Source organism: Acomys russatus, chromosome 19 (genome assembly GCF_903995435.1).
Source record: "Acomys russatus chromosome 19, mAcoRus1.1, whole genome shotgun sequence".
In the NCBI taxonomy this organism is placed as follows: Eukaryota; Metazoa; Chordata; class Mammalia; order Rodentia; family Muridae; genus Acomys; species Acomys russatus.
The window spans coordinates 40910795-40933689 of NC_067155.1; the positions used below are offsets into that span (position 1 = coordinate 40910795).

Consider the following 22895-nt stretch of genomic DNA (forward strand, 5'->3'; position numbering starts at 1 on the left):
CCCGTCTCTCTCAAAAGGAAATTGAATGCAGCCATCAGAACAAGGGGCCAGATATAGCTCACACCTATAATTCCAGCCCTGGGGAGATGGAGCAGGGGGATCAGGAGTTCAAAGTCATCCTCAGCTACCCAGCCAGCCACCCGACCCAAAATCAAATAAACACGACCAGGGGGAAAGGGCGCTCCTTGCCAAAGCATGTTCTTGCTCATCCTCTCTAAGGTTTCAGAACTGGGCAGGGTCAGCCTCACTATTAATCATATCATACTGATGAGAGGACAGCTCCAGCAGGGAGGGTGGCCCTCACAGTGGATCAACCGTGCCTCTGGGAAGCAGCCCCGTCCGCTCTCCCAACACCCAGGCAGGCCGCTGCTCACTTCCCGTCTGTGTCTAGTTCACTTCTTTCTCTCCATCGTCCCATCTTCACGCCTCTCCTGCCCACCGCCCCAGGCATTCACTCTAGCCAGCTTGGCAGTCATCCCTGTATCCGCTACCCATGGCGGCATATCAAGTGATGACCCCAGAACTGAAAACTTAACGCCATAAACACTTCTTCTTTCTTCTTTGTTTATCATTGTGTGTTCATATGTATAATCTGTGTGCGTGTCGGCATGTGTGTGTCATGGCTCCTGTGTGGGGGTCAGCAGACAACACTCTGGAGTTGGTTGTCTGCTTCCACCAGGAATGATGGCAGCAGCTCGGCCTGTGACCGTGCTGTGCGGTGAGGTTGTTCACAACAGAATGAACTGGGAAGCACAAAGCATTCAGGATACCCTTTGAAGACCCACCTCCTGTGACCTATTCTGCAGCTAGACCCCCTCACCCCCACTACATCCTAAAATAATGCCACCAGCTGGGGACCAAAGACTCAAGGCATGGGCATCTGGGCGACATTACAGATTTAGGCTGTAACATGGTCGCTGACGATTTCTTCATTAAACGGAGGTCAGGCCTGTTTAGCAATTCCAGGTTTCTCTCCAGTTCTGGGTCTAAGATCTAGCAAGTAGATTTGTTCAGTAACTGATCATATGGAGACTTCTCTGCTTGATACATTTGGCTATGGCCTGGGACTGCCATTTTACACATCAGGTGGTTGACCAGAACGGCATGGCATTGTCCTTCTGGGTCCCAGAAATGCCAAGAACCAGTGAGAGTTAGTATGAGGGGAGTGGGCCCAAAGGGGCCAAGTAGTGGCCTTACCAAGCCCCGGGGAATATTCTACCCCTTTTTGACCTTCTTTGCTGTGTACTTTTGGGGGTGACTCATAAGGTAGGTGGGGCTCCCCACTTGCTGCCTCCTCATACAAGTCAAATAGCTAAAGACTCCCAAAAGCTTGCCCATTTCTGGGTCACCAAACAAAGACTCAGTGCCACGGCAACCATCACACCCACAGTCTGGGGGAAACCTTGTGCCTCCAAGGGTTGTCTGGGCTTGCCTCACACCCTCCAGAGAGGACTAAGGGCTTTGTTTAGGCCCAGAGAGAAAAAGCACTGAGTACTCAGTGCCCTCCACCCCAAGCCCCTGTTGAGTGGGGAACATGCAAGAGTTCCTCAGCCTCACCCAGGTCTTGAGTCTTTCTACTACAAGATGGTTTAACCCCCTACCTGTTCTGCTGTGAGTCCCTCATGAGAATCAGCTCGCCCCCTCTAAAGTCCCACGAGAGCTTCCTGCACCCACCACCATAAAACCAGGAAGTACTTTCTCATCAGGCTTAGCAGTGAAACACCTGCTTAGAATCCCCCCCCACCCCACCCCCGTGAGGGGCTGGGGTGTGGCTCAGTGGTAGAGCACCTGCCTAGAATCCCCCAGTGAGGGGCTGGGGTGTGGCTCAGTGGTAGAACACCTGCCTAGAATCTCCCAGTGAGGGGCTGGGGTGTGGCTCAGTGGTAGAGCACCTGCCTAGAATCCCCCAGTGAGGGGCTGGGGTGTGGCTCAGTGGTAGAGCACCTGCCTAGAATCCCCCAGTGAGGGGCTGGGGTCCTGGCTCTGGGTTCCACCTCCAGGGTGGCCAATATCAAAAGCTAACACAAAAAACAAGTTGAGGCCATCTTGGACAACACAGAAATTCCAGGTTAGCCTGAAATTCTTTTTTTTTGGTTTTTGGTTTTTGGTTTTTGGAGACAGGGTTTCTCTGTGTAGCCTTGGCCATCCTGGACTCACTTTGTAGACCAGGCTGGCCTCGAACTCACAGCGATCCGCCTGCCTCTGCCTCCCAAGTGCTGGGATTAAAGGCGTGCGCCACCGCGCCCGGCTAGCCTGAGATTCTTACATGCAAAATACAAAGAGGGGCTGTAGAGATGGCTCAGCACTTACGGCCACTTGTTGCTCTTACAGAGGATCCAGGTTCAATTCCAGCCCCCATGGGATGCTTCACAATTGTCTGTAACTCCAGGGAATTCAGTGTTCTCTTCTCACTCCACAGGCACAGGGCATGACACGACACCAGACATAAACGCAGGCAAAACATTCATACAAATAAAAAAATAAATCTTTTTAAAAATTAAGGTGGTGGTGGTGTGTGCCTTTAATCCCAGCACTTGGGAGACAGAGGCAGCCAGATCTCTGTGAGTTTGAGGCCAGCCTGGTCTACAGAGCCAGTTCCAGGACAGGTGAGGCTACACAGAGAAACTTTGGAGAAAACCATAAAAAAAAAAAAAAAAAAAAAAAAAAGAAGAAGAAGAAGAAGAAGAAGAAGAAGAAGAAGAAAGAAAAGAAAAATATTTCCTTCTTCTTCCTAAATTCCCAAAGACAAAGCAGGAAGTACCCACCAAGGGCACCCTGGGGAACCAATGAGCTTATTGGGCTTACTTTAGGAACATGGACAAGTCAATTCTGCAGTGGTACTGGAGAAGATCTGCACACAACACACATGGTGGCTGTCCTATAGCCACACAGATGGAGCCCCTCTTCAACTAACTTCCTTCAGCTTATCTACCCTAGCCCCTCCTCTAGGCACACAGACCATGTGCGGTCCAGAGCACAGTGGCATACAAATGGCTGGAATGGTTGGCTGCAATCTCAGGTGAGGGTCCAATCGTCCCTCCTCGCCCGCCGCTTTTGCTGGAAGGAAGGTCAGCAGTCCACACTGATCTTTTGAAAGCAGGAAAAGTGGATCTGCTGAAGGCAGCTGTTGTTGAGGGAAAGAAGGGAACAAAGGTGGCACACACCTTTAATCCCAGCACTCTGGAGGCAGAGGCAGGCAGATCTCTGTGAGTTCGAGGCCAGCCTGGTCTACAGAGTGAGTTCCAGGACAGCCAAGGCTACACAGAGAAACCCTGTCTGGAGAAAACTAAAACCAAACCAAAACAGAAAACTCACTGAAATGGGGGCCAGGTTTGTCATCTCATGCCTATAATCACAGGAGAATTGACTCTAACTCAAAATTGCCCTCGGCTACAGAGGGCTGGAATTGGGGCCAGGTTCTGCCTTTAAAGCCTGTCCCCAGGGACCTGCTTCCTCTAGGGAAGTCCCACCTCCTACAGGTTCCACAGCTTCTCAAAACACTCTCAGCGGGAAGCATTTCATTATCAAGTCTACGAGGCTCTGTGATTCAGAGTTTCTCTGAAGTCATGGGGCCCTCTGTACTGAAAGTTAAGTGGCTTGAAATTGAGATACTGTCAGAGGACAGGTCAGTCACCCCAGTAGCACCCTAGGAGCAGCCAGGTGGGGTGTGCATGGGAAAAACTGTTTCCCAAGGACCAGTGCGACCCACCTTCCTAAGTTTACGTCTTCCGGCTTCTCATCCAATGTTTGGTTTACTTTGTTCTTTTTGCAAAGCTGAAGATTGAACCCAGGGTCTCACACAAAAATAGGCAGGTGCTCTACCACTGAGCTACATCCCCAGCCCCTCTCTGGGGGATTCTAGGCAGGGGCTCTACCACTGAGACCCACCCCAGCCCCTCACTGGGGGATTCTAGGCAGCTGTTCTACCACTGAGCCACATCCCAGCCCCTCACTGGGGGATTCTAGGCAGGTGCTCCACCACTGAGCCACACCCCCAGCCCCTCACTGGGAGATTCTAGGCAGGGGCTCTACCACTGAGCCACACCCCAGCCCCTCACTGGGGGATTCTAGGCAGGGGCTCTACCACTGAGCCATGCCCCCAGCCCCTCACTGGGGGATTCTAGGCAGGTGATACCATTGAATCACACCCTCAACTATAAAAGCAACTTTTATTCTCCTGAAGTAATTGTCCTCTCAGAGGCTTACTGCCTCCATCTGCTAACCTAGGCCTAGAGTGTTTTCAGCCTCTGAGACTTATTGCTGAATAAGCTCACCCTTTCTAATTCTATCTAAGCTCTGCCTGGCTGGTTCAACTCAGCTGTTCTGGATCAAACTCCTCTCCGAGTTGACTAATTCAAACTGGCTTCTCTCTCAGCTTCTGACTGAACTGCTCTGCTTGGCCTCAAGCTAACTCTAGCAGTCTGTCCTAATCTTCTGGCTCCTTCTCTTTCACTGGACCTCTCTGTCTTCACCTGTGTCTAGCTAGCTTGTTCTCTCTCTCTCTCTCTCTCTCTCTCTCTCTCTCCCTCTCTCCCTCTCTCCCCTCTCTTTCTTCTCTTCTCTTCTCTTCTGTTTTTCTTTCTCTCCCTCTCCTCTCTCTCCCTCTCTCCTGTCTCCCCCTCCTTCTCTTCTCTCTCTCCCTCCCTCCTCCTCCTTTCCTCTCTCTTCCTATTACTCCCTCCCTCTCTTCCCTCTCTCTCTCCCTCCCTCTCTCCTCCTCCCTCCCTCTCTCTCCCTACTACTCCCTCTCTCTCTCTCTCCTACTCTCCCTCCCCCTCTCTCTAGCCACTGCTCCCTGTTAAGTCAGCCCTTCCCTGGGGGGGGTTCCAAGCAAGCTTTCTACTGTTCCACTTCTGAGCAGCATCCCAGCACTTCAGCTGTGGGTTCTTGCCAGGTGCTGTCCATTGAGCCATGTCCTCCCTCCAAAAGATGATAGATCAAACAAACAACAATGAGAGCCACAACATTCAGGCTCTTTCACTGTAGTCCAGGCTAGCCTTAAACTCTTACCTCAAGCCGGGCATGGTGGTGCACACCTTTAATCCCAGCACTGGGGAGGCAGAGGCAGGCAGGTCGCTGTGAGGTCAAGGCCAGCCTGGTCTACAAAGAGAGTCCAGGACAGCCAAGGCTACCCAGAGAAACCCAATGCTGGGATTAAAGGTGTGTGCCACCACCCACATCGACTTCCTTCATGCTTTTTATGGGTCTGCTTTAACCCAAACAACCCCCCAACACACGGAAGGCTCACGTTGCTCACATATGTGGGTAGGCTGTAGGCCAGCCCATTCCTTTTCCCAGGTTCTCTTTTCTGGGTGATTTCTCCCCCAGGACTTTTGTTTTCTTTTTATTATGCAAATGTGCCTGTGTGTTGGAGGTGTGGGTGGGTATATGCACCTGAGTGCTAGTGTCCTTGGTGGTGGGAGGGAGTCAGATCCTCATGGAGCTGGAGTTGGGAATCGAACTCAGATCCTCTGCAAGAGCAGTTGGTGCTCTTACTGGCTGATCCACCTCTCCAGACTCCCTACCTTACTTTCTTGACCTGCACTTTCACACCCCTTCACCCAGATGGTTGAGCCCTCACAGAATCACCAGTGACATCCCCTTCCCACCTCCCTTCCTTCCATACTCACTATAATCCCCACCTCCAGGAAGCCTCTTTTGCCCCCGCCCCCATGCCGGGTCAGGTGCCTCCCTTTGCCTCCTCGTCAAGGCACCTCTCCCCAGCACTGGACCAGCTCTGTCCAGGGGGGGTTTCCTCAGGAAATGGTGCCAGAGATGTCTGGAGGACCAGTCCCCATGCCTTAGGAATGGAGACTTAGTGGCATTCCGGGCACAGGGGCTGAGGGCCCAAGCCAAGCCCAGTGGCTCTAGGGAACACTTTGAGGACCTTGGGTTATTTTCACTGAGAAGCATATGGAGAAGGGACTGGAGGTGGAAAGGGAGGGGCCAGGGTGACTAATGGGACATTCTTCTAGGTCCCTCATTGGCCGGAAGCAGAGGAATGAATGTGAGGACAACATGCTCTTTTCTTTCTCCTGAGCCTTCCGGCCCATGTCACTCACAAGGATGTAGTTCCAGAAGCCAAGAGTGCAGTATGAGATGCCAAAGGGCCCCAGACATCTTCTGGGTTGAATGTTCACTTCACAGAGGGGAAACTGAGGCCAGGAGAGATGGGCAGAGCTTCCTGGTGGGGCTAACATAGCAAATGAGGCACAGAAAGGGGGTGTGGGTTGCTGTCTTTCTCCCAGGGCTCTCTCCACAGGACTCAAGGACATCTACTCTGGGACAAGCAAGGAGGGGCGGAAGGGAGGTGTAGGTCAGGTATGGGGTTCTATAGCCCTGGCTTGTCTAACTATCCCTATCTGACCTCTGACCTCTGACCCTCACCCACATCACATAGTCACATGTCATTTCTTCATTTCTTCTCTCTCTCTCTCTCTCTCTCTCTCTCTCTCTCTCTCTCTCTCTCCAGGGTTTCTCTTCTCTGTGTAGCCCTGGCTGTCCTGGACTGGCTTTGTAGACCAGGCTAGCCTCGAACTCAAAGAGATCCCCTGCCTCTGCCTCCCCAAGTGCTGGGATTACAAGCATGAGCCACCACACCTGGCTCAGGGTTTTATTCTACAGTCCAAGCTGACCTAGAACTTGAAGTAATCTTTTTCCTTAACCTCCCTCCCTGATGCTGGAATTATGGGCATGTCTTCAAAAGTCTTTTTAAATTGTTATTTTATTATATACATATGGGTGTTTTACCTGTGTGTGTGTGTGTGTGTGTGTGTGTGTGTTGCCTATGGAGGCCAGAAGACGGCATCAGATCCCCTGGAACTGGAGTTAGAGATGGTTGTGAGCCACCATATGCGTGCTCGGAGTCAAATCAGGGTCCTTCGGAGCAGCCAGTTTCTTTCTAGACCATAAGACAAATTTCATTGTGTTTATTTATTTTGTGTGTGTGTGTGCGCACGCGCGCATGTGCATGTGCATGCATGCACAGGGGGCCATGTACACACCACAGCACATGCGTGAAGGTCAGAGGACAACTTTTAGGGTTGGTTCTCTCCTTCCCCCATGTGGAGGCTAGATAGGTGTCCTCGGGCTCAGGCGCAAGTGCCTCTACCAGCAGATGAGAGAGTGAGGGAGTTGCCTGAGGTCTGTTCCCGCCCTGTGTTCTAACAGCTATTCTCTGCTGACCGATGAATCATGGTGCAGTCATCCCCCACCCACACCCCACCCTCCAATCCTGCATGTTTTTCCCTTTTCGTAAAGAACTTGTTTTTGACTGATGAGGCATGAAGTTATGGGCCAATGGGTTTCATGGCACTTCCTTATATAGAGTCCCCAGGGATTATTTGATTAAAAATGTTCTTGGCACTAGGGATATAGCTCAATAGTAAAGCCCTTGCCTAGAATCCCCCACTGAGAGATTGGGTGTGTTGCTCAGTGGTTAGAGCCCCTGCCTAGAATCCCCCAGTGAGGGGCTGGAGTGTGGCTCAGTGGTAGAACCCCTGCCTAGAATCCCCCAGTGAGGGGCTGGGGTGTGGCTCAGTGGTAGAGCCCCTGCCTAGAATCCCCCAGTGAGGGGCCAGGGGTGTGTGTGGCTCAGTGGTTAGAGCCTAGAATCCCCCAGTGAGAAGATAGGGGGTATAGTTCAGTGGTAGAGCACTTGCCTAGCATGTGGGGGGGGCCTGAGTATAACCCCCTAGCAGCACACCAGAGTAATAAGTACATAAAATCCTTTGCACTGGGTGTGGTGGCTTACACTTGCAATCCTAACACTTGGGAGGTGGAGGCAGGAAACGCACAAATTGGATGCTGCCCTGGGTTACATAGCAAGACCCTGTCTCAAGAAGAAGAGAGCAAAAGCAGGTGTGGTGATGTACACCTTTAATCCCAGCATTCAGGAGGCAGTGGCCTTCAGGAGTCTCTGAGCTCTACATAGTGAGTTAGTTCCAGGCCAACCAGGGCTAGATAGTGAGACGTCTCAAAAAACAACAACAAAAACAAAGTCACAAACAAACACTTCTTCACAACCCGGTTGGCAGGTAGACGCTCGTCTCAATGTTGGTCCCCCAGCTCTGGTGACCATCTGTGTCCTCCCCCCGAGCTCTAGGTACCATCTGTGTGGCCCCCCAGCTCTGAGGATTGTCTGGTACCTCTCCCAGTTCTGGGACCCATGTGGTGCTCCCCAACTCTGGGGACTGTCTGGTGTTGCCCCCCCACCCTCAGATCTGGGGACCGTCTGGTGTACCCGCCCCCCCCCCCCCAGCTCTGGGGACCACATAGTGTTCCTGTTGTCTGGAACTCTGGGACAGAATGTCCTGCCAGCGTTTGGTGGGCTCCAGCTTGGCATTTATTCTGACTGGGACCACTGGATTCTGTGACACCTCAGCAGGCATAGCCTAGGGCAGGAGATCACTAAAAGGTGGATTCCCACAGTGGCCTCCAGATGACCTGAGGTAAGACTCTATCTCCATGAAATGTTAGCAATTTGCCAACACCCTTGTGCAGTTGACTGGCAATTAAAACAACATTCTCCCAGCAGAGCTGGAGCCCTTAGCGTTATGGATAGCCTCCAAGCTCTCAGAGAGGCACATCTTTCCTCAGTAGTTTCATCCATCCCATGGAGTCTCATTGTGGCGTCAAAGTCCTGAGAGGGCTGGGGAAGACGTGAGGAAAGGCAGGCAGGCTGTGAAAATAAGCTCCTGAGAGGAATAGCTGGGTTGGGCTTTAAAGGCCACTTGGGTTTTATTTGTTCGTTTGATTTTTTTTTTTTTTTTTTGAGACAGGGTTTCTCTGTGTAGCCTTGGCTGTCCTGAACTCACTTTGTAGACCAGGCTGGCCTCAGACTCACAGAGATCCGCCTGCCTCTGCTTCCCTAAGTGTTGAGATTACAAGCGTGCGCCAGCACACCCAGCTGAGGTCAATTTTTTTTAAGTTGTATTTTATTTTCAATTTTTTAGTCAGGGTTTCTATTGCTGTAATGAAACACCATGACCAAAAAGCAATTGGGGAGGAAAAGGTTAATTCAGCTTATACTTCCACACCAAAGGATGTCAGGATCAGGGCAGGGCAGGAACCTGGAGGCAGGAGCTGATGCAGAGGCCACGGAGAGGTGCTGCTCACTGGCTTGCTCTCCATGGCTTGCTCAGCCTGCTTTCTTACAGAACCCAGGACCACCAGCCCAGAGATGGCACAGCACAGTGGGCTGGACCCTCCCCCATTGATCACTAATTGAGAAAATGCCTTACAGCTGGATCTCATGGAGTCATTTCCTCAACTGAGGCTCCTTTCTCTCTGATGACTCTAGCTTGTACACAGTACACAGGGTCTCACTGGGTTGCTCTGGCTACCCTGAAACTTGCTATGTAGACCAGGATGGCTTCAAACTTACAGGGATATGCCTGCCTCTCCCCCTCCCCTCCCCCTCCCTCCTCAATACCAGGCTTAGGTGTGTGCCCTAACACTTGGCTCAGTATTTTAAAAATACTTTTATGTGTGTGTGTGTGTGTGTGTGTGTGTGTGTGCGTGCGTGCATGTATGCATGTGTGTGCATTCATGTGCTTGCACACATGAGTGTGTGTGTGCTTCTGGTTACCCAAAGATACCATAAGAGAACTGACTCCCTGGGGCTGGAGTTAAGGCAGTTGTGAGCTGCTGATGTGGGTGCTAGGAACCAAACTTGGGTCCTCTCGGAAGAGCTGCAAATACCCGAAGTGCTGAGCCATCACGCCAGCATCCCCACCTTTCAAACGACTATCATTCTGCAGGGTAATGCCCTGGTGTATGCATGGAGGTCAGATGCCAACCCTTCGAGCTTGTTCTCTCCTTTCATCTTAGGACCCTAGGACCGAAGTGGCTCTTTCTAGCTGTGCTGGCAAGTAACTTTTACAGTCTGAGCCATCCAGAGTACACTTCCTGGCCGTTTTTCGCGTAAGTGGCGCACTGTGCTGATGCGCTGTGCCATGATTTGGAATCTTTGGTTGATTTTAAAGCACTCCATAGGGCTGGAGAGGTGGCTCAGAGGTTAAGAGCACTGTCCTTCCAAAGGTCCTGAGTTCAACCACATAGTGGCTCATAACCATCTACAGTGAGATATGGTGCCCTCTTCTGGTGGGCAGGCACACATGCAAGCAGAATATGTATAAATAATAAATAAATATTAAAAAAAAAAAAAAAAGCACTCCATTTTCTTGCCTGTTCCTCCAGAGGGACTGGGGAGGAGGGAAGAACCACAGGAAAACGGAACATGGTTAACTTTCTGCCTCCCATCCTCCTGCTGGCTTGAGACCCTGGGACAACAGGGAGGGGTCTAGTTGTCTGTGAAGAAAAGGTGTTGTTGTTGTTGTTTTAAGATTTACTTACTATGTATGCAATGTTGTGTCTGTATGTACACCTACACACCAGAAGAGGGCACCAGATCTCATTATAAATGATTGTGAGCCACCACGTGGTTGCTGGGAACTGAACTCAGGACCTCTGGAGGAGCAGACAGAGCTCTTAACCTCTGAGCCACCTCTCCAGGCCCATGCTGTTATGGTTTTTAAACAAAAATTAAATTTATTTATGTGTTTATTTTGTGCGGATGTTTATGGGTGTGTATGTGCCATTGAGTGGAGGTCAGAGGACAACTTTTGGGAGTTGGTTCTCTCTTTCTACCATGCAGGTCCTGGTGATGAAACTCAGGTTAACAGGCTTGTCGGCAACCACCTTCACCCAAGGAGCTGTCTCTCCAGACATAAGCTGGGATCTTTGTTGATGTTGGAACAGTTCAGGCAGCTAGGGAGGTAAATTTCCCCCTCAGTTGTTGGCGTGAAACTAGAACAATGACTGAAACAAGTCTTTGGGCTGGAAAGATGGCTCAGCTGCCAAGAGCACTGGCTGCTCCTGCAGAGAACCCTGGTTCAATTCCCAGCACCCATACAGCAGCTTACAACTGTAACTCCAGTTCCAGGGGATCTGACACCCTCTTCTGATCTTTGTGGGTGCCTGGCACAACTGCGGTGCCCACACATACATGCAAGTAAGACGCTCATATACATAAAACAAATAAATCTTTAAAAGCAATTTTAAAAGAAGGCTGTGTTATTTTCTATTGGGGTTGAGGGGTGACTTTCCCAGGCAGATATCCTGTCACCCTAGAAGTTGAGGAAGGAACACGGTAGTTCAAGGCCAGCATTAGCTAACATATTTATATCCTGTCTCTCACACATGTACACACACACACACACACACACACACACATGCACTCACAGGCACGCATGTGCATGTGCACGCGCACACACACACACACGTCCTCCTCAGAACTCCTTTTTCTGGGAATCTGCTGGATCTTGCTGGGATGGTACATTGATGATACAGTGATCAAACTGCAGCCTTAAGAGCCTGGGACATGGTGAAGGAGCCTGGTAAGATAACTATTACCTTTACTAAGATATTCCAAGGGCCTGGGGAAGCCCTCACAGAATTTTTGCAGAGATTGGGATCAGCGTTAGATAGAGCAATAGCAGATGCTGACACCAAACAGGCATTGAAACTCACTATGGCATATGAGAATGCTAACACGGAATGTAAGAGGGCAGTTAGACCCTTAAAGGAAGGAGGAGCTCCATTAGATGAATGGGTAAGAGAAACAGTTAATATTAGCTCTCCAGAACATCAAAACAATACAGTAGGACAAGCTATGGCCAGAGATCACAGACATCATAACACCTGGTGCTTTAAGTGTGGAAGACTTGGTCATGTACAAAGAAACTAAGGTTAAAAGTTTCAGGCCTCAAAATAACAGGTGCACTCAATCTGGAGTAAATAATACTCACAGGGCAGAACAAGGAGCATCTGGCCATGATGATTATGAGGGGCCAAGACTTCCAGGAGACTGTAGCCGCTGTGGGAAAGGGAAACATTGGGCTCGAGATTGTCAATCCAAATGAGATGTGCAAAGTAATATCTTACCAGCGGGAAATAGTAGGAGGGGATCGTCAGCTTGCCCGTCAGCTTGGGGCCTTACCACCAACAATGCAAGCCAAATTCCTCTGGCCAGTGCAGAAGTAACGGACTCACAGGAAAACAGGAATTAGGTATTAGTGATCTAATACATGCTGCTGGAGGCAGCACAGCCTTGGATCTGGCCTCAGATATATCTATTGTATTATCTCCATAGGTTGAACGTTACAAATTGAGCCTACAGAACACCTATTTTGGGTGGGAAAGGTGTCCACCCACGTCTCTGTGTGTATTTAATTTTGTGTTTTTTGAGTCAGTGCCTCAAACTTTGAGAACGATCTTTAGCTCCTCATCCCCCTGTTTCCATCTTCTGAGTGCTGCCCTCAATAATCACAGTTTAAAAAAAAAAAAAAAAGTCACAGAATTCTCCTGCCTCAGGGCCTCAACTGACAGCCGCCACCTACCACCCACCCCCACCCCCCTCTTCCACTCCTTCTACTCTCTGAATCCCCATGTGCCACTAGGCCATTTTCCTTCCTTTCACTACTTTGTTTTTGTTTTGTTTTGTTTTTCGAGGCAGGGTTTCTCTATGTAGCCTTGGCTGTCCTGGACTCGCTTTGTAGACCAGGCTGGCCTCGAACTCACAGCAATCTGCCTGTCGCGTGCTGGGATTAAAGGCCTGAGCCACCAAGCCCGGCCCTCTCACTGCTTTGTGGAGACTGCAAAGGCATGTTCACGCCCCCGTGTGGCGGCGGGGGGAACCACAGCAGCCTTTGCAAAAGCTACAGCAAGCCGCAGGGCACCAGGATCACAAAGTCTGGGGACCCTTTCTCAAATCTAGCTGATCCTTGAAACCTGCGAGGAGTCATTCATTCACCTTAAAAATAAAAATCTGTAGCTGGGCGTGGTGGTGCACGCCTTTAATCCCAGAACTCAGGAAGCAGAGGCAGGTGGATCTCTCCGAGTTCGAGGCCAGCCTGGTCTACAAAGCGAGCCCAGGACAGCCAAGGTTGCACAGAGAAATCCAGTCTCTCGGGGAGGGGAGTGGTGTCTCCAATCCAAGCTGGTCTCTCCTCACACATGGGAACAACTCATGTCATTCTACTTGATGGTAAGTGCCTGGACCCGCTGACTCATCTCGCAGGCCCTTCATTCTCTTTTAACTCAGCAAATGCCAGTGGTGGTGGAAACCAGGACAGGTGCTGGGACAGGTTGGTGCGGTGCGAGTAAGGGGTGAAGTTAACCCAATCCCAAGGGAGGTCAACCCTCTCCTGGTCCACAGGACCCCGGGCTCCCATCTAGTGCAGTTTCGAAAGTTGCTCCATACTCACTGTCTCTCTGGCCACTGGAACATCTGGCGGGGGGTAGCGTCTATCTACACCTCCAGGGGTCACCTGAATACAGAGGGTACGGCAGGATAGCGAATAGGACTCAAAACCAGGGGACCATTGATTCGATAAAGATCTGCCACTGCAGCATGCGCGCCCAGGAGGAAGAGTCGCTGTGGCCGCCTGATCCTGAAATGTCTCTCTGTTATTCCAACAGCATAGGTTGGCGGCGATCAAGGGACCCACAACAGACCGCGCCGGGACCACAAGCTCATGGTAGAGCCAGCATGGGCAAACCCCCTGCCACAATAACATTTATTAAGTTCCAAAGAACTTGATCAGACAGGGTCAGTGGGACGTGAAGTAGCGAGGCTGGACAGTGTGGGCAAGGAAGTCAGTGAGCCTCAGGCGTCTCCATCGAAGAGAACGTGGTAGCTCTGAGGGATTGGCTGGACTGAGCTCGGTAATAAAATCATCTCCCGAGCCCAGAGAGGACAACCCAGAACGCGGATGGAGCGGTAATCTAGAGCGCATGCGCGGGCCATGCTGCCACGTAGCTACAGCGTCCAGGCGCCCCCGGGTGGTGATGGCGGGAACCACTGGCTTTGTCCTGGGGAGCTTTCCCTTTGATGGACTGGAGCGGGTCACGGAAGAGCCCAGTATGGTAACTGAGAGAGTGTGACCCTGAGGACAGTTTGAGGGCATGGCATCTCCCCAACAGTAACAGATCCTACACCTGGACGGTGTTAGTCTGAGACTCAAAGCAAGGTAGACTCCACCGAAGTCGCACCATCATTGTCTGAGGAGGCCAAGTCTAACCCAATGGCAGGTGTGCAGTCAGTGACATGGAGTGAGCAGTTAAGTGTGGAACCCATCTCTGTGTGTGTAGAGGGGCTGGGAAAGGTAGCTGGGCTGTCATTAATAGCTATTTACATTCGCCAACCTTTACTTCGAGAGTCCCATCCTCGGGAAGAGCGAGGTTCTCGGGACAACGGCGCTATTTCTGCAACAGCACCACAGTCCTGGCTGTTGGACAGACGGTGATCCGAGCCTCATGTGTCTCCTGACGGGACCAGCCCAACCTACCAACTGCAGCAGGGTATTAGGGCCAGGCATTCTCTGAGGTTGTTGTTGGTGGTGGTAGTGTGGTGTGTTCTCCCACCCCACCCCGCTTTGGGATTTTTTGGGGGGTTGTTTTTGTTTTTTTGCTTTTTGAGAAAGGCTCCTGCTAGACTACCCTGGAGCACATCACATAATGCTTCAACTTCAGCCCCCTAAGGTGGGGAATCCCAGCCTTGTGCCACCACACTTATCTCCTCCTGGGTTTTCTGCAGTCTGCTCAAGGTCAGCATGGACTGGCCGCCTCCTCCAGCCTTATATGAGGGAGGTTAAGTTTAACCCTAGCTGACCATGACCATCTCCAAATGCACTTACAGACAGAAGCAGAAGACAAAGCAGCCAGGTGGATATAAGGGGCCCCCACCCACCTCCACCCCATCCCACTCCATCCCACCCCACACGAGACCTGTGCACTTGCTCTCTGCCCTTCACTCCAGCCCCAAGCTGCAGAGGCCAGGCTATGGGCTGAGACTGGGAAGAGGGTCCAGGCCAGGCTCACAGCCCACAGGCAGTGTGGCAGCCTCGCTGGGGGGGATGTGGTGAGTTGTGTAGCGTTTTCCCATGAAGGAACCAATCCGAAGCTGCTCGTGGGTGTCCTCGGGCCACCACAGGCTGGAGCTGCGTGGAAGAGAAGACAGGAGGAGGAGGGAGGAGTCACATCCTCACCTCAAGGCTGCCACATTACAGCTGTGTCCCCTTCCCCAGCATACTCATCCCTCAGCCTGGCCCCTCACCTGGCCCCCCTTTTTTTTATTTGGAGCACGAAATGTGTGATGTATATATGTGTGTGCACATGGGTACACATGTATGTCTGTGTATGTGCCTGTGTGGAGGCCAGAGGCGGAGCTGGGTGCCTTCCTCTATAGGACTATACCTTATCTTTAAAATAAAATAATAAAATAATAAAAGTATCTGTCGGGGGAGGGGCTCATGCCCCGGTTGAGTGTTTGGAGGTCAGAGAACAATTTACAGGAGTTACTTCTCTCCTTCCACCATGTGGGTCCCCGAGATCAAACTTAGGCCATCAGAGTTGGTGGCAAGAGCCTCTACCCACTGAACCATCCCACCAAAAACTACCTTCTCTTTTTGAGACCGGGTCTTTCCCTGATAACTCTAATGACTGGCTGGCCACAGATTCTAGGGATCCATCTGCCTTTCCCCATGGGCTAGGTTACCGACATGCACAGCCACATCTGGGTTTTATGTGGATGCTGGGGAGCTGAACCCCAGCCCTTGCTTGAGCACCAAGCACTTTACATATTAACCCCGCCCGCACTCCACCCCCATCCCTCTTCCCTCTGTTTTGGAACCAGCTGGAGAGACACTACTTCCAGGTACACCCTGATTACAGTACCAAGACTCTCCAGGAGCATGTGGGGAAAAAAAAGTATCCCAGCACTCAGGAGGCAGAGGCAGGTGGGTCTCTGTGAGTTCGAGGCCAGCCTGGTCTACAAAGTGAGTCCAGGACAGCCAGGGCTACACAGAGAAACCCTGTCCCGAAAAATCAAAATAAATAAATAAATAAATAAATACATAAAATAACAACAATAAAGCCCAGGGAAAGGGCCCTGGCAGAAGGCACAGACCCCTGAACCTGTCTTCAGGCAAGCTACTGTAGCATCTGCCTGCCACCCAGGTGACAGATGCAGAGTAGGAATTCCCTCCACGCTGCCTGAAACGGTATCAGCCAGCTCAGAAGGTCAGTATTCACGAGACCAGGACAGGCAAGGGGTCCCAGGTGGGAAAGGTGCCTGCAAGGGTGTCATCACTCACAAACGCATAGTGGAGGCTGCCAGGAAAGCCAGGAGCAAAAGGCCGGCCAGAGCAGAGAGGATGGATGTTATGACAATCATACAGCCGCTGCGCCGACCGGGCCACGTGTCAATGGAGCTGGAGGCCTTCCCTGCACACATAGGAGCTATTCAGAGACCATCCATCGCTCCCCATTCAAGTCCGACGTACTGCCTCATGGTCCCAGAGTCTCCTGAGCCCTTCCATCTTGACCATCTCCCCCAGTCTGTATCAGCTATTGTTCTATCCTCTTCTACACTGGACTCACCTTCTAGACTATGGCCTCTGGCTCCCTACCACATGCCCACACACATCAGGTACATCTCAGGACTCACCTTGTCACTGCCATGGTCCCTATGGCCTAGCATGGAATGCCTTCAGGTGACAGGTATCTGTCACCCTACCCAACTGCCTTGGTAGCCTGTCTCTGAGGCAACTGCCACGCCAACACTGTCCTCTAGGTGGAGGTTGATGCTTGGGGCCTTGTCCCTGCATGTAGTACAGAGCACCTGGGGCTGATGTGGTGGGGGCTGGGCACCCAAGCAAGGGTCCATAGTGATCTCAGCTACTTGAGAGGATTTCAAGTTGCAGGCTATCCTGGGCTACAGAGGAGATTCAAAGCTAGCTTGGGCAAGTTAGACCCTCCCTCAATATAAATAGTAAAAAGAGACTTGGGAATGTACTTAGTGTAGAGCCCCTGCCTAGAATCCCCCAGTGAGGGGCTGGGGTGTGGCTCAGTGGTAGAGCACCTATCTAGAATCCCCCAGTGAGGGGCTGGGGTGTGGCTCAGTGGTAGAGCACCTGCCTAGAATCCCCCAGTGAGGGGCTGGGGTGTGGTTCAGTGGTAGAGCCCCTGCCTAATCAGGGGGTAGGGCCATGGATTGGTAGTACAGCACTTTGCTGGCATGTCTAAGATTCAATGTCTAGTAGTGGAGAAGAGCTTGATGCCATTGTGATGGAACTAACCCCGGTCCCACCCTTTAGCATGAGGTTAGGGTAGGTTGAGTCTGCCTGAGATCCCTCGCCCCAGCACTACCTTGGTGGAGATAAATGGGATGGGACCACGTCGTCTCAGCCTTGGGTGGGCCACCGGCATCCATCACAAGGAACTTCACACTGGAGAGACAGGAAAGCAATGAGGAAAAGAGTAAGACTTCCGTATCTCAAGGTGGGCATGGCAGCATAGGCCTGACATGCCAGGTATTCTGTAGGCTGGGGGAAGAAAACCACAAGTTCCCTGTCTGCCTGGCTACATTGTCTCAAAAGATTAAAAAAAACAAAAAAACAAAAAAACAAAAACAGAGCTGAAGGTTCAGCTCAGTGGCGGGGCACTTGCCTAGAATGCACAAACTCTTGGGCTCAAATACCAGTACAACAAAATGGAAGTATAGGTCTCTGGAGTCTGTGAGGCCACCCATGTGAGGAGCGGGTAGGCCTCAAATTAAGGGCCCTGGCAAAGGCCTATGGGTGGAGTCAGAGGTGTGGTCAGGGCCCCCGCTTGAGGGCCTGGAGGGCAGGGAGGAGGGAGGACTTGGCAAGATGCTATCTTTCAAGGGTGGGAGCTCTGGAAAAGAGAGCAGGGTGGGCCCAGTGGCCTGGAGGCTGATGGGAAGGGGGCGGGGTAGAGCGGCTGTGAGAAAGGAGCAACTGCCAACATGGGGAAAGGAGCAGAGGGAAACTGGATGGACAGAGGTGCCATCTTCTGAGACTTCACCCTGCAGACCGGGCTCCCCCTGTCGGGTCTGTCCGAGGACACCTGGGTTCTTCATCTGGTGATGGACACTGAAGAGAGCGGGCTCATGCAGAAACCACCCCTTCCCCTCTTAGGATACAGCTGAAAAGCGCTCTCTCCCTCCGCCCCCCCTCGCTTCTCTCCTTCCCCTTCCCCTCCCCCCCCCCCCCCGCCAGTCTATCTCTCACATAGTGCCAAGTAGCCCAGGCTAGCCTTGATTCAATATGCAGCTGAGAGAATAACATACACCCGTGGTTTTCTGGCCTTCCAGTCTCCACCCCCACCCCCACCCCCCTTTTCAGGGTTTCTCTGTGTAGCCCTGTCTGTCCTGAACTTGCTTTGTAGACCAGGCTGGCCTCGAATCTGCCTGCCTCTGCCTCCAGAGTGCCAGCATTACAGGCAGGTACCAGCACCCCTGGTTTATGCAGTGCTCTGAAGGAACCCAGAGCTTTCATCCGTAGAAAAGGAACACTTCTAACTGAGCTACATGCCCAGCCGGCTGATCTTTTGTTTTAACAAGGACTTACGTAGTAGCTCGCCTCAAACTCATTATGTCGCTGTAGCTGGCCTCGAACTCATGATACTCCTACCTCTGCCTCCATAGTGCTGGGATCACACGAGTGTTTTTCTATGATCAACTTGTGGAAAGGACTTTTTTTATTTTGATGCCCCACTATGCAAAGAAAGTAAACTACAGCTAACAGAGAGGAGGGGCTACGGTTGCCATCAGCAGGAAGAAGGCCCCGGGGCAGGGACACCCAATCCCAGGGTAAGGGCTTCTGAGGACCCACCTGTAAGGGCCCTGGCTCGGGAGGGGAGCGTTGCAATAGGGTTGCTGGTAACAGCTGACGTCGTTGCCCACCCGAAGCACAGGGACACCTCCACTGCCACCCGTCAGGTCCTCACAGGGCAGCTGATCCAGGGACAGGGGCAATGTCATATAGTGGCCGTCAGTCAGCAGCTGTGGGAAGGCCGGGATCTTAGCAGGGGTCTGTGGGTTCTGGAAGTCCCTGGAGGCTGGAGGAAAAAGGGACGGATAGAGGCAGCAGCAAGGGCTGGGGCTGTAGCTGGCTTAAGTCTATGAATTAAGAAGGATGGTGAGATAGGTCGGTGGGAAAGGTGTTTGCTGCCAAACCTGGCCTGAGTTTGAGCACCAGGACCCACAGCGTGGAAGGAGAGAACAGACTCTCCCAAGCTGTCCTCTGAACTCACCGACACGTACAATAAATAAACATATAAAACACATTTTTTTTTCCTGTGACAGGGTTTCTCTGTGTAACAGAACCTTGGCTGTCCTGGATTCTCTTTGCCTGGAACTCACAGAGATCCCCTGCCTCTGCCTCCTGAGTGCTGGGATTAAAGGTGTGGGCGCCACCACCACCCAGCCTAAAACAATTATTTTAAAGGAATAGAGAGTGGCTGATTGCTTCTGGCCCAGGAAGCCATCTGCAGAGGGCTTGGCCTGGTTTTGTCCTGGTGATGTAATGGGATAGCTTAGAGCAGTGGTTCTCAACCTGTGGGTCACGACCCCACTAAGAGTCCACCGATCCAGGGTTGTATATCGGATATCCTGCATGTCTCCTATTTACATTACAATTCATAATGGTACCCAAATTACAGTTATGAAGCAGCAACAAAATAATTTTATGGTTGGAGGCGGTCAGCGCAACATGAGGAATTGATCCGGGCATGGTGGCACTCACCTTTAATCCCAGCACTCTTGGGAGGCAGAGGCAGGTGGATCACTGTGAGTTCGAGGCCAATCTGGTCTACAAAGCGAATCCAGGACGGCCAAGGCTAATCCAGGACGGCCAAGGCTAACACAGAGAGACCCTGTCTCAAAAAACCAAAAGGAAAAAAAAAAAAAAAGAACCAAGGGGAAAAAAACATGAGCAGCTTCAGGAAGGTTGAGAAACCCTGTCTTACAGTGACCAGTGTCTCAAAAGAGCACGGCTGTGATTTGACGTTCAGTTAGCAGAGTGTTTGCCTGGCAGTGCATGAACTGGGCACAGTTGTGCATACCCACTGGCATCCAGCACTTGGAAGGTGGAGGCAGCAAGATCAGAAGTTTAAGGCCTTCCTCCTGGGCTACAGGAGACCCTGCCTCAAAACAAAACAAAATACCCCCGAGGACTAGCTTTATCCACCTGGGGCACAAGACATACCTGGCCTTGACCCCCACATCCACAAAGTTAACATTGCAGTCCTCCAAGAACCTCACCCCAAGACCCCAAGTCCTCACCACGCACCATTGCTGAAAGCCACCACTAGCCAGATGGTGTCGTTGGCTGAGGCATGCTCATCAAAGATGCACCGAGGCTGCTCCAGGGAGAACGTGGTGGCCGTGACCTTCCCTTCCAGGTTCCAGGCTGTTATCTGCGGCGTGTAGGGGATCAGGTCTGTAGCCATAGGGGACAAAGGTGAGAAGCAAAGTGGGCTTGGCCACTCTGTGGGGCCTCCCTCCCCTCTCTCACTCTCCCAGGTCAGGAGATGGGATGGGTTCCGGGGGCACCCGAGGGCCTCTGGTTTGGCCAAGGGCATCCATTGCGGGAGTTTCACTCACCCAGACTCAGGCTTCCTCTGGGAAACCACATCAGTATCAGGAGGAGCAGAGGCCGAGGGTGAGGCTGCCTCCGAGTGAGCGCCATGACTGCCCAGCACTTACAGGCTGACCAGGCTCAGGGGCTGGTCCTGTCACACCCCTACTCCAGCACCTTTGGCCTACAGTTGCTGGGAACTTGGGCTGCCAGGAGAGCAGGAAAGACCTGAAAACATGAATTCACCCCTTTCCTCTCCCAGCGTGTCCTGCCCGTCAGAGGGAGGGGCTAGGTGGGCTCCTGTGTCGGGGCGGGGTTTGGGCGGGGGCGGGGGTGGACTCCACTCCAGAGCTAAGAGAGGAAAGCCTTCACGTGACCTCTAGCCACCTCCACCCCCCAAAGCTCATGTCTCAATTGTGGTACCACCTAACTCCCGGGCCCTGGAAGGGAGCCCGCCCCCCCTCTATCTGGACCCAGAACTACATGCCTGAGATTCATGAGCTCTGGGTGCCAGGAGCCACCCTCTGGCTATCCATCCCAACCCAGGAAGTGAGAAGGGAACAAGGCTATTTAGGCTGACCTTGACCTGGTCCAGCCCCAGACACTCTGCCGTCCATGCACCCTTCGGCCCCTCGGAGCTACATCTTCTCCATCGCTGAACCTCCATTTCTTTCTACAGTGGAAGAACTCGCCCTCGGAAAGGACTGAACAGCTTTTGACAACTGACAAACATTTTGCTTATGCAAACCCTTTGACCCTTTTTCTATGTAGTTTTAAATGTATCTTTTCGTTTGTCTGTCTGTTCTTCAGACAAGTTCTCATATAGTCCAGGCTGGCCTCAAACTCTATGTAACAGAGAATGATCTTTGAATTTTTTTTTTTTTTTTTTTTTTTAAATTTTGGGGGGGACATGGTTTCTCTGTGTAGCTCCAACTGTCTTGAAACTCTGTAGACCAGGCTGGCTTGTACTCAAAGATCTGCCTGCCTCTGCCTCCCAAGTGCTGGGATTAAAGGAGTGTGCCACCATACCTGGCAATCTTTTAACTCTTGATGCTCCTGCCTTCACCTCCCAACTGCTGGGGTCACAGATGGGCACTGCCAGCTTCTGGTTTTATACAGTGTTGGGGATGGAACCCAGCACCTTATGCACGCTAGGCAGGTCCTCTGCCAACTGAGTCACACCCCAGCCCTTATTCTGTGTTTTTGTTTTTGTTTTTTTTTCAAGACAGGGTTTTTTTGTGTTCTCTTAGCTGTCTTAAGACTCACTTTGTAGACCAGGCTGGCCTTAAATTCACATCGACCTGCCTGCCTCTGCCCTCCTCCCCCGCCTGCCTGCGAGTGCTGGGATTAAAGGCGTGTGCCACTACTACCAGCTTATGATATACACACACACACACACACACACACACACACACACACACACACACACACCCCACAGGTCAGTGATTCTGTAAATGTGTGTGTGTGCGTGTGTGTGTGTGTGTGTGTGTGTGCACGTGTGCATGTGGACACACCCATATTTTTGAAACAGGTCTAACTAAGAATCCCTAGCTAGCTTGGAACACTTGTTATATAGTCAGGCTGACCTTGAACTTCTGATTCTTTTGTCTTATTCTTCCAAATTCTGGGATTCAGGTGTGCACTACTATGCCAGCATGTATGTGCCCTTTTTGTTTGCTTTTGAAGGCCTGGATTGGTACATGGTGTTTTGTACGTGTTAGGCAACCATGCTGACTTAAGTCACTTTTCGACTGCTGTGACAAAACACCATGACCAAGGCAACATATAAAAGAAAGCATTTAATTAGGCTTACAGTTTGGAGGGTTAGAGTCCACAATGGCAGAGCAAAGGCATGGGCCAGTCCACATACTGATCCACATGTAGAACGCAGGAAGAGAAACTGGGAATGGCTTTGGAAACCCCAAAGCCCACCCCTAGTGACACACTTCCCTCCAACACGGCCACACCTCCTAATTCTTCCCAAACAATGGGGACAAAGTATGCGAACATATGTGCCTATGGGGAACATTCTCATTCAAACCACTACACAAGGCCCAGTCCAGCATCAGGGACTTCTAAGCAGGTGCTCTACCACTGAGCCACACCCCAGCCCCTCATTGGGGGATTCTAGGCAGGTGCTCTACCACTGAGCCACACCCCAGCCCCTCACTGGGGGATTCTAGGCAGGTGCTCTACCATTAAGACACACTCTTAGCCCCTTACTAGTGTTTGCTAGGCAAACACTACTGTTTAGCTACCCCAAGCTTAAAACAAAACAAAACAAAACAAAAATTACTGTGACTTGGACCCAGGGGCCTCCTGTAGGCTAGGAGACTGATGGTTCTACCTCTTTCTTTTCACTTTGAAATTTGAGACAGGAATTCTTTAAGCTTGACCTTGTACATGAAATCATTCTGCCTCAGCTTCATGAAGCATAGAGCTGGTAGGCCT

The 22895-nt window shown here is 51.6% G+C and overlaps 1 protein-coding gene across 2 annotated transcripts; it reads right to left on the reverse strand.

The window, feature by feature from the left end:
- Positions 1–14769: 14769 nt before the first annotated feature.
- Upk3b (uroplakin 3B) lies at positions 14770–20706 on the reverse strand. Of its 2 annotated transcripts, XM_051161291.1 has the most exons (6): positions 20471–20706; positions 20157–20306; positions 18699–18924; positions 17212–17291; positions 16158–16287; positions 14770–15002 (listed from the first exon to the last, which is right to left on the reverse strand). In XM_051161291.1, the coding sequence occupies exons 1-6, from the start codon at positions 20553–20555 to the stop codon at positions 14843–14845; spliced, it is 831 nt and encodes a 276-aa protein (XP_051017248.1). In that variant the 5' UTR covers positions 20556–20706; the 3' UTR covers positions 14770–14842. The 2 variants fall into 2 exon arrangements, with proteins under 2 accessions (XP_051017248.1, XP_051017247.1); XM_051161290.1 differs by having other exon boundaries at positions 20157–20706.
- Between the last annotated feature and the right edge of the window lie 2189 nt (positions 20707–22895).

Coding starts and splice junctions, on each gene's coding strand:
- Upk3b (XM_051161290.1), bottom strand. CDS start 20,448: ATGCCCTTGGCCAAACCAGAGGCCCTCGGGTGCCCCCGGAACCCATCC. Junction 18,925..20,156: donor AGTGGTGGCTTTCAGCAATG/GTGCGTGGTGAG, acceptor TTTTTCCTCCAG/CCTCCAGGGACTTCCAGAAC. Junction 17,292..18,698: donor CCGAGCCAGGGCCCTTACAG/GTGGGTCCTCAG, acceptor CTGTCTCTCCAG/TGTGAAGTTCCTTGTGATGG.